The 11,458-nt window shown below is 55.1% G+C and overlaps 1 protein-coding gene across 1 annotated transcript; it reads right to left on the bottom strand.

The window, feature by feature from the left end:
* Nucleotides 1-214: 214 nt before the first annotated feature.
* On the bottom strand, nt 215-8,577 carry FKBP4 (FKBP prolyl isomerase 4). The gene is made up of 10 exons (XM_061205929.1): nt 8,180-8,577; nt 6,199-6,343; nt 5,043-5,185; nt 4,092-4,212; nt 3,702-3,858; nt 3,011-3,101; nt 2,825-2,908; nt 2,422-2,607; nt 1,544-1,783; nt 215-409 (listed from the first exon to the last, which is right to left on the bottom strand). Exons 1-10 carry the CDS (start codon nt 8,282-8,284, stop codon nt 302-304), a joined length of 1,380 nt encoding a protein of 459 aa, XP_061061912.1. The 5' UTR covers nt 8,285-8,577; the 3' UTR covers nt 215-301.
* Nucleotides 8,578-11,458: the final 2,881 nt, after the last annotated feature.

Consider the following 11,458-nt stretch of genomic DNA (forward strand, 5'->3'; position numbering starts at 1 on the left):
CACCTGAAAGACGGACAGAGAAGACAGAGGAAGCAAAATAAATAACGTTCTCGTGAGTGTGCGTGTGGAGGGACATTCGTTCACGTGGAATGGGGGAAGGAAGGGGGTGACTCCACCTAAAATGACCCCCCGACCTCCATCCCCCAGCCTGCTCCTTCCCCCCTTCCCTCAAAGCCACCATCGAACCCGATAGAAAAATAAAGGTCTAATTCACTCAAAGTTCTTCAGTTTTTACAAAACTAACAGGGTGGAGTAGGGTAGGGAGGCGGGGGCAGGCAGCCGGGAGCAGGGCTGGGCGGGGCTAAGCTTCCGCCTCCACCTGAGGCTGGGCCCCTGCCACGTTGTTCTCCTGCTCGTCCTTCATCTCCGTGTCAGCGGGCTGGTCTCCCGCAGTGACCGTGGCCTTGGCCTGCGAGAAGGGAGAGGGGGAAGGGGGTGAATTCCAGTTCTCATTTGCCCCCTGACGATAAAGGTGACTCTTACCCACATCCCCACTCTCACCTGCCTGCACCCAAGTGATCACCTAGCACACACTGACACTAGGTGTCATCTGTACCCAGAAATACTCACGCCCAAGTTAAAAAAAAAAATACTAACTGCTAACAGAATTATAGGGACACAGCAATGCCCTTTCGATGTGCGACCTAAAGATACACCTGCTCATGTACAAAATTATGAATTCACTTTATTGCAACACTGTATAAAACTCTACTTGTCCATGGCAGCTACTACCACATGTGCCTACTGAACACTTTAAATACAGCTAGTTCAAAACAATTTAAGTATAAAATACACATTGGATTTTGAAGGCTTAATCTGAAAAAATTAAAAATGCAATTAAATTACATGTTGCAATATTTAGATACCTTGGGTGAATTAACTATTAAAATTAATTTCACCTATTTTACTTTTTTTTAAAAACACAGCTATTAGAAAATTTAAAATTCCAAATATAATTTGCATTACATTTCTATTAGTGCAGGTTTAGAACGCTGGGAGACTAAGAAATAGGGACCTGGGTAAGTAAGATATGACACATCCACACAGTGGAAGACTACGTGAGCCTAAGAACGAACGTGAAAGCTCTTTCACACGTTGATGTAAAATAAGCTTCCAGGTATGACGTGAAGAAAGCACGATGCACAAAGTAGTAGGCAGAGCCCGCTGCCTGTCGCCAGGGATCACTGTCTGTCCCGCCAGCACACTGGGTGGGGGAGGGAGCCTTTCCACTACACGTTCTGTGCAGTTTGAATTGAACCATGTTCATGCATTACCTATTTAAACCTCAGTTTCTGAAACCTGAGTTTTAAACAGGCACAGAGAATGTAGGCTGGGAAGACCATCAGAGCAGCCAACTCCTGACACATAGCGGGCCGGACAGGGGGGAACCCGGGCTGCTGCTCCAGGCTTCCAGGGTCAGCACAGACAAGCACAGGCGCAGAGGGCCCACCCCAGCTGGGCTGGGCTGGGCTGGGCTGGGGACGGGGACGAAGGGATGCCTCTGTCCCTGTCCACCCTAACCGCTCCCCGGCCCCACCCTCACCTTGCTCTCCTCCCCAGCCAGCCTCTCAAACATGTTGGCGTAGAGCTTCTTCTCCCGTTCGAGCTGCTTGCGGATCCGCTGCTGGCAGACGGCCAGCTGGGCCTTGGCGGCTTTGTTGCTGGGGTAGAGCTGCAGGAGCTTCTGGAAATCAGCCCGTGCCAAGTCAAAGTCGTTCACCGCCAGGTGGGCCTCTCCCCGGCGGAAAAGGCCCTTCTCGTTGCTGCTGTCCAGTTCCAGGGCCTGAGACACAGGGAGCACGCAGCAGCAAGACCTCAGATCCTGCAGCTTCTCTGGCCAGCACTGGGTTCCCGAGGCAGCCCTCAGCAGGATGAGGCCCCACCCCAGGAAGAACGAGCTTTGGGCACCACACGGAAAGGACCAAGGTCTAGGAAGGCACCTCATTTAGTCCAAGAGGCAGACAGGGAAGACAGGTCTTCAGATGAAAGAGAAGAACCTGTGACATTTCCATGCTTTTTTTTTTTTTTTTTTGGCCGTGCCATGTGGCTTGTGGGATCTTAGTTCCCCGATCAGGGATGGAACCTGTGCGCCCTGCAGTGGAAGCACAGTCTCAACCACTGGACCAGCAGGGAAGTCCATCTCTTTAGACTAAAGTGGGTGCATAGGAGGGAGAGGCAAAGAGCCGGGGAGGAGAGAACACTGAGCCGGTTCTTCCATCCAGTGTTTCCGCCCGCCGCTGTGCCACTGCCTCCGACCACTAAGGCCAAGCCACTCGCTTCCCACAGCCCTGCCTCTGGGCCCTGCACCTGAGAGCCCCACGGCTCCATCCTGCTACCTCTGCCCTAGTCACTGCGGGCAAGTTCCAGACACGCCGGCAGCTCGCCCAAGCCTGCCCGTGAACACTGCCCTCGCTCTCTCACCTTATTACAGTTTTCAATGGCAGCCGAGAAGGCGTGCAGCTTCAGATGACACATGGCCAGGTTGAGGTGGGAGGCCAGCCGAAGGGCCTGCACCTTCTGTGCGTCCCCATTGGAGAAACTCGACTCGAATTCCAGCCAGGACACAATCTTCTTGTACTGCAGCAGAGCTTGCTTGTACTTGCCGTCCTGGAATGGGAGGGAGGCTCAGGCACCCGGCACAGCGCTGGTGGCCCCAAGCCGTCGTACCCTGTAGACACCGGTGACCCACAGGCGTGAGAAAGTCCTGCCCCGCCCGACCCCTACCGCCGGCTTGACCGGGCAGCTCGGATCCGCTTGGCGACAGCTGCAGGTGCCAACATGCCCACTCCTCGGGAGCGTCCTCAGGACCACGCTGCAGGCTCACCTTGAAGTACATGGTGCCCCGCTCCTTCGCTATAGTGCTCTGCTCCAGCTTCTCCTCTGAACTCATCTCCCAGGACTCCTTGGCCTGCCGTACCCCAAAGGAGAACCAGAGTTGTCAGCCACCCCAGGGAGTCGCGTCCAGGGTGGGACCTGACTTCAGGGTAGGGAAGACCTTGAACAAACTCACCTTCTCAAAACTCTTGAGCTGTACTTCATACTTCAGCTCAGCATTTGGTGGGATCTGGAACTTTTCCTTCCCAACACTGCCAAAAGCATAGCTGTGGGGCAGGAAAACGCTAGGTCATCTCAGCAGCACTTAACCTGCTCCACACTGAAAGGGCTTCCTGTTTCCTGCAAAGTACCTCCTCATCGCTTCAGTCTTGGTTCAGATGTTTCCTGCTTGGCAAAATCTTCCCTGACCTCTTCACACAATTCCTTGGGCTCTTACTTAGCATGTTGCAAATCTTTCTAATAACTCACATTACACACGGGCACGATTACCAATTTAAATGGTACCCCACAGAGCAGTGAGTCACTAGAAGGTGGCAACAGTGTCTCTGAATAACTAAGGATTTTCAGCACTGTGTCCGGCACACAGTAGGTGTGTTTCAATAAATACAGTTAATGACTGAATGAACAGAAGATGAAAATCTTGATGTCACTAGAAAAGGGAAGCTGTAGCAGCATGACTGAAAACGTCAGGTTTGGATTCAAGGAGATCGTGATGGTGTGCGTGCAGGGTGCCCAGAGCACAGTGACCGTACACAGGGGAGGCGTACAAAAGGCCGGTTACACAACTCACTGTGGACGAGTAGATCTGACCTTGGTGCACCCACCTGTTCTACAGCCTGCCGCACCTGGGCCAAAGTGTACCTCACCTGGGCTTGAGATACACGATGGAATGTTCTCCTTTTTCCATGCGCTGAATGGCTTTCTCCAGCCCACAAGGCAGATCCACGCTCTCCCCCTCGCCGACCTCAAAGCGGAGCTCCCGGCGGTCAAAGATCTGGTCCTTGTAGTACCCTTCCAGCGCAACTGGCGTGAAAGACAGGCGACGTACCAGGGGCGTAAGCAGGCAGGAGACCGAGGAAGGATGCCGCCGCAGGCGCCCCCATTGCCTCGTCACTTCCTGCTCCCCAAACGCCCTTCGGCGTTCTCAGACGTGGAGGAGTGTCAGGAGGATGTGGTTCAGTCCCCCACTTCACAGAGAAGCCACCCAGGGCGTGCGCACCAGAACCTGACCGAAACCCCACACCGCCCCGCCTCACCCTCCACAAGGGCGCCATCGTTGGGCTTGGCGTGGCCTTCCCCCCGAGCCCGGATTCTCCTGATGATTCCGCCGTCTTCTTCGTCCGTCAGGTCCTCTCCCTTGAACTCAAACAACTCCACCTGTGGGACAAGGTGTGAGGGGTCACAGCTCCGCTCTCGCTCGGAGGGGTCCCCAGTAAATGCCAGAGCGGGTCTGACGCGAGGGCAGCGACAGCAGGAGTGGCCCAAGTGGCAGTTTTACCAGGTTCTTGGGAGCTGCCCTGGCTCAGCTATGGCAGACGCGGGCAGGCCGCAGGGTTCACTTCAGCTCAGGAGATCGCTCTGTGCACTCGCCACTCCCGTACGGTGTGCTCTCCAGACAGTCCCAACCCAGCTACTTGACAAGCTCAGCCCAGCGGGTGTCAGGAGCACCCCAACACCTCTCACCCGCCTTCCCAACATTCCCCCGGCATCCACTTGGTAGGGCTCAACCATCTTCAAGTGTGAACGCTGTCAAGTTCCAGCTCCTCAGCAAAGGTTTTCCTCCCCGCCCCCGACCCACGCAGCGGGCATCTCTCCCCTCGTCTTATCTCCAGAGCGCCAATATTCTCTGCTGTCAGTCACCACTCTATGCAGATTATGACCTCCTGATCCCTTTCAGTTAGGACCCATCTCCTGTGGGCACCGCTCCAGAGATAAACAGGCCTCCAGCCCTCACCCTGCTGCTTCAAGCCTGAAAAGGGGTGCGTGCCTACCTCTTCCCACCTGAACCCTCATCACTGACCTCTTTCTGGCAGCAGCAGGTTACATGCATGGCAGAGCTAGCTGCTCTCTCCATTCCTCCCCTTCCCCCGAGGGCAGGCCCTCAGCCTTGGCTACATTGTCTCCGAGAGGCAGGAAGCGCTGGAGGGCAGCCAGGCCCTGGGCTGAGACAAGGCTGGCTCTTTGCCTTGCTCTCTGTGGCCACTCACCTCAAACACAAGCGTGGCGTTGGGAGGGATCTTGGGAGGGCTGCCCGCCGAACCGTAGGCGTATTCTGGCTTGCAGGTGATGTGGCACACTTCCCCCACCTTCATGGTCGCTACAGCAATATCCCAAGCCTTGATGACCTCCCCTGTAGGTACAGAAAACAAACAGATCGGGACTTCCCTGGTGGCGTAGTGGTTAAGAATCCGCCTGCCAATGCAGGGGACACGGGTTCGAGCCCTGGTCCGGGAAGATCCCACATGCCGCGGAGCAACTAAGCCCGTGTACCACAACTACTGAGCCCGCGCTCTAGAGACCACGAGACACAACTACTGAGCCCACGTGCCACAACTACTGAAGCCTGTGCTTTGCAAGAAGCACACGCACCACAACGAAGAGTAGCCCCCGCTCGCCGCAACTAGAGAAAGCCCGCGTGCAGCAACAAAGACCCAACACAGCGAAAAATAAATAAATAAATTTATTGGGAAAAAAAAAAAAAAGAAAGAAAGAAAAGAAAACAAACAGGTTCTCCTTGGCAGGGATCTGACTCTGAGTTCAAACAGTGGCCCCAGAGACTTACTGTCCCATGCCCAAGGGGAAGCTGGACACTCTTTAGAAATGGGACCAGGAAGGTAGAAAACCTGCTTGCAGACCACTTAAAAAAAAAAAAAAAAAAAACCCACTCAACTCTGGAACAAAGGGGTTCAAGAAAACAAGGCAGTCCATCCTTGAAGAGGAAGCCAGGCATTCAGAGGTGATCAGGGGAATGAGAGATAAAAATCAATGCATTTCCAGGACTTCCCTGGTGGCGCAGTGGTTAAGACTCGGCGCTCCCAATTCAGGGGGCCTGGGTTCGACCCCTGGTCCTCGAACTAGATCCCACATGTATGTCGCAACTAAGAGTTCACATGCCACAACTAAGGAGCCGGCGAGCTGCAACTAAGGAGCCCGCCTGCCACAACTAAGATCTGACGCAACCAAGGAAATAAATAAATAAAAATTAAAAAAAAAAAAATCAACATAGTTTCAGGACAGTGGAAACAAAAAAAAAGAAAAAATTAAGATTGTAACAAACCCTTCCTTTTTGAACTCCTGAGAATACTGTTTCTGCTTGTGATAGCTCACACACCCCGATCCCACCAGCCCGCTAACCATGCCCACCTTTCCCCAGGTCGAAGGAGAATCTGTCCTTGCGGTCCAGGCTAGAGTCAAACTTGGTGCCATCAAGCAGCCAGCCCGTGTAGTGGACAGAGACTCGGTCCCCGATCATGGGCATCTCCGTGCCTGTGCCCTCTCGCTTGATGACCTGGAGGAAGGGGAAAAGGTGAGCACCTGGGGATGGACGCAGAGGCACCACGACTACCCGCATGCCTCTGACCAGAACGTAAACAGACTCTTCTGCCTCCTTGTAAGTAACTCGACGAACCCGTCATCAAATGACTCTGCTGTGGAGCTTGGTTAGAACCAACTGACCTCTCTGTCTTCCACTATGACGTGACTTGGTGTGAAACACTGGAGACAAAACACCACCTGAGTTCAAGTTTTTGCCGTATGCTCTTATACAAGTCACTTTCACTCTCCAGACCTTATTTGTAAAGTAGTAATCATAATTCCTATCAGAGTTGTTACAGGACTAAACTGGTGAAAGACTAAATAATTATCAGCAACAAAGGGAAAAGTATTTATGCTACGTTTCCTCATTCTTCCTAAATATCAGTCATCAGATCAAGATCTAGTTTAGAGAGAAAAGAGGAATATGAATAATGAAAAGAACAGAAGCAGTCCAGCAGAGGTAAAAGCAATCACCAGGTTACAGGTGAGCCCGGGCTCTCAACCAGGCCCTAACCTCTGACTTGGGACTTGAGCATTCGTGACTGGTAGGCTACTGAAGTCCTTGGTTTCAGGGCTAGAGTATTTCCCAGGAACTTCTAAGACTCTTGCTTCTCTTCTTTACCATGTATAAAAGATGGCTCTGTGGGCTCTCTGGTACGTGTGTGGTCACCCTCTAAGGGAAAGCTTCCACGATGGAATGGATGTGGACTTGAATAGCAATAGAAAAGGAAAGGGGAAGGAGTGGAGAATCAAAGAGGAAATGAGTCGCCCTGGAAGCCGCGTGCCCACTGGGAGAGCAGCCAGGTGCGTTCTGCACCAGCTAAGAGCGCCCCGAGGTCTCGAGCTCGCCCAGGGCACACGCGCACGTGGGGCTGAGCAGTGGGAAGCCAGGAGGAGAGACGCTGGGTGAGGACAGGGCACGAATCCGAGCTAGGATTTCGCTATCCTGGACAGCGCAGAACCAGCTCCGAACCGCGGCCGGCTGTCCCGACGTGGGTCAAGATGCCCCACTGCCTGGGTCCCAGACCGCTCCCCTGGCTCCTCGGGCGGTAACACGGTTTCGGGCGCCCAAGCAAAGCACCTCCTCCCAGCCCCGCACCCCGCGCTCAGGGAGGCCCGGGGAGGGGGGGGTGAACTACAGGTCCCGGCATGCACCGGGGCGGGGGGAGGGGGACAGCATGGCCGAGCGGGTGACCTAGCCGGGTCCCAGCCTTTAGAAAGGGGGTGACGAGAAGGCGGAGGGCGCCGGGTCCGCGCGCCAAGTCGCACAAAGGCCGGCAGGCCAGGAAATAACTCCTGGGACCCGCTTCGCGTCCTGGCTAATGTTTAACTGCCAGGGTCGGCGAGCTCCGCACCCCCGAGGCGCAGGCGGCCGGGGGGGCTCCCCGGCGGCGGCGGCGGCAGGGAAGAAGCCGGCCGCGAGGTCCCGGGTCGCAGAGAGGGGTGGTGCACGCCGCCCGGCCCCCCGCGGCTCACGCGCCCGTCCCCCCGGCGCGCCCCTCCCCGCGCACGCCGCGGCCGGAGCAGGCGCTGCGCTCCCGGGCCTGGGGGCCGGGGACCGGGGCTGGGGGACTGGGGAGCCCTCAGCCCAGACCTCCTCCTTCCGAGCGTGTGGCCGCCCTCCCGCCCCGAACCGGCGGCCCGGCCAGCAAGGCGGTGCGCCCGGCCACGGCTGCACGCCGCGGTCAACGGCCGGCCAGGAGGCTGCAGAGGCGGCCGTCCGAACCCCGAGCCCCGGCCGGCCGCTGGAGCGCGGCGGCGACGGGCTCTTGGCGCCCCCCGCCGCCCCGGGGAGCCCCCCGCCCCTTACCTTAAGCACGCCCTCATCCTGCTTGGGGCTGATGTCCACCCCCTCGAGGGGCAGCGGCGCCGACTGCGCTCCGCTCTCTGCAGCCTTCGTCTCCTCGGCGGTCATCGTGCCGTTCCTCGGGCAGCAGGCGCCGGTCAGTGCGCGGCTGTGCGGGCGGCCGGCCGGGGCTCGCGCACCTCTGCTCCGGCGCGGGCGGGCGCAGGAGGTGGGTCGTGGGCGGCCGGGGGAGCGATTGGTCCCACCGCCGCAGAGGGAGGGGCTGGGAGGAGCCGGGCGGCCGCGAAAGACGTGGGGGGAGAACTTTCTAGAGACGGCGGCTGGTTCGGGCTCTGGCGCTCAGGGCGCTCCTACGAAAGGTGGTTTCTGGTTCTTTCCTCCCGCCGGCCGCCTGGCCCCGCCCCGGTGCTGGGACCCTCGGACTCCCGGGCCAGCCCTCGCCCCCGCCGCGCGCTCTCCCGGCCTCCCCCGCCCGTCCCTCCGGTCTAACCGGATTCTTCCAGATCCTTCTCGATCCTCCGCAGCGTCCGACGCCGCGCCGCCGGACGTGGGCGCCGCGCGTGCGTCTCCCCGGCCCGAGACGCGGGCGGCCGGCCTCCCCGCTTGGCTGGGCGCGCGTGCTGAACGCAGAGCGAGCGGAGAGCGTTACCCGGGCGCGCAGGGCCGGGGAGGCGACTGGGTGTCCCCGGAGTGGGGCCGGCGTGCGCCTGGGGCTCGGCGAAGTGCTGCGAGCTGCCCGTTTGCAGGAAATGGCCCGCGTGGTAAAGGGGCCTTCCCCGACAATAATAAAACTGAAAACCTAGAAACGGTTTCAGCTCACGAAGAAAGCCATTTCACCTTACTGAAAACCCATGGGAAGAAATATTTTCTTAATACTGGGTTCCAGGTGATTCTGGACTTCCTGTGGCAAGGAGAGCGTCTGCGCGGTGGGCCAACGCACCGCAGCGCCTAGTTACCCAAACAATAGCCTTTTGACAAAAAGATCCGTGTAGGGAGGGTCTTGATTTTGCTTTAGCACTTAACCCCAGCTTGGCATAGTTCCTGATGCGTGGTATCAAATAGTTATCGGCTGCATGAATTTGTATTCCAATAATAATAAAAACTTTTTTTGGAGCCCTCGCTCTGTGCTTGGCGCTGTGCTGTGTGCTACGCAAACTGTCCTGTTTAGGTAGGCAACCAAAAGGGCTATTGCAGATGAAATTTCAATACCATAACGTAACTGGGAAATTGATCGTAGTCTTTTCTGTTGGAACTTAGCTGGAAAGGGATGCAGGAGAAATAAAACTGTTTCTTCCAGTGATTTACAGCAAATGTATTTACCCTTGACTAAGTCTCGTTGGCTGACTGGGGATACCCTCAGAGGACATGGGGGGGTTGACTCACTAGAGGCTGTCTATTTGTTTTCTACACTGTCCTTAGTAGGGTGAGAAGTAACAGTGCCAAGGCCTTCCAAAACTCCAGGGGACAGGGATGGTGGGTAAGGTGCTGGCTTGCCGCCTTGGTAGTTATGTTGCTGTTGACTCCTGCACCTGCGTCTGGCTGATTCTCTGTGTGTGTGCTGGTTTCTTTTGATGCTGGGGCCATTGGGTATTATCTGGCAGAACAAGTTGGGATAGAAAAAAGTTCCCTTTGGAGTGATGATTTTCCTGCATCTTTTTCTTCGTTGGAAGCAAACAGTGTACGTATGTCTTTCAGTGTGTCAGCACATATTAATTGAGCACTGAAGATGTGCCTGCTTTTGCACGAACACATGCTGACAGTAGAAAGAGCACATGCTTCAGAGTAAGCAAGGAATTGGGTCGCCCACATGCTAACCGATTTGGGGCAGGTTATGGGGATGGTAACACCTGTCAATGAGGGTAGTTGTGATGGTTACCAAGAGGGAATGTATGTCAGGTATCTAGCCCAGTGCCCACCTTCAAACGGGTGGTTAGTAAATAATGGTCGTTATTCTAATGCGATGAGTGTGTATGGTGAGATAGGGACAAAGTGCTAAGAATACAGAGGTCTGTAAGAGGGGAAAACCCTGTGGAGGGGAAAGGGGAAGGACCAGAGGGAAAGGTTTCCAGGGAGGGAGTGCTCTGCTCATTCAATGAGTGGTTGAGGGGCTGGGAGATGGAAGGGGGTGGGGAGGGGGCAGTAGGCACTGGGTTCTTGGATCCTAGAGCAGGACCTTATTGTTTCTAGAATTTTTTTCTAGTTATTTACATTATATTTTTCAGATTGTAAAACTTACGCACAGTCAACGTAGAAAGTACACAGGTGTTTTGTTCTTTCCCTCCTCTTCCTCATCCCTTTCCCAGCCCATTTAAATTAGTATTCCCATTAAAGATGTTTAACAACGTACAGTAAGCCCCCTACATACGAACGAGTTCCGTTCTGAGAGCACATTTGTAAGTCCAGTTTGTTCGTAAGTCCAACAAAGTTAGCCTAGGTTACCCAACTAACACAATCGGCTATATAATACTGTACTGTGATCGGTTTATAATACTTTTCACACAAATAATACATAAAAAACAAACACAAAAAAATAAAACATTTTTAATCTTACAGTACAGTACCTTGAAAAGTACAGTAGTCCAGCACAACAGTTGGCACACAGAGGCTGGCATTGAGTAAACAGGCAGGAAGAGTTACTGACTGGAGGAGGGAGAGGAGGTGGGAGATGGTAAAGCTGAAGGATCCTCAGCAATAGGAGACGGAGGAAGCTGCAGTTTCACTCACGGCTGGCTGACATTGGTGGACCGCACCTTCACAGCTTGAAGGCTCGTGTGTAGGGGCCTTACTGTAATTCTTTTCAGTGGTATCATCAGTCATTCAAAATCCTCCCAGAATTCCCCCTTTGCTAGAGGAAGAGAGCACCCCCCCATCATCCACCTTACTCTGTAGATGACCCGTGCTGTGGTTAGTTTTGTTATTGCCAGAATGAGCCTGCGGGAACTCACGTGGTACATCTCCCTAATGCCAGGCCCATCCCTCAGACACGAAGACCCTTTTTTTTTTTTTGCCTGTGTTGGGTCTCTGTTGCTGCACGTGGGCTTTCTCTAGTTGCGGTGAGCGGGGACTACTTTTCGTTGCGGTGCACAGGCTTTTCATTGCTGTGGCTTCTCCTGTTGCGGCACGCAGGCTCAGTAGTTGTGGCTCGCGGGCTCTAGAGCGCAGGGTCAGTAGGTGTGGCGCATGGGCTTAGTTGCCCCAAGGCAACTATCCCTGACCAGGGATCGAACCCGTGTCCCCTGCATTGGCAGGTGGATTCTTAACCTCTGTGCCACCAGGGAAGTC

This window comes from Eubalaena glacialis, chromosome 11, assembly GCF_028564815.1.
Source record: "Eubalaena glacialis isolate mEubGla1 chromosome 11, mEubGla1.1.hap2.+ XY, whole genome shotgun sequence".
Lineage (NCBI taxonomy): Eukaryota > Metazoa > Chordata > Mammalia > Artiodactyla > Balaenidae > Eubalaena > Eubalaena glacialis.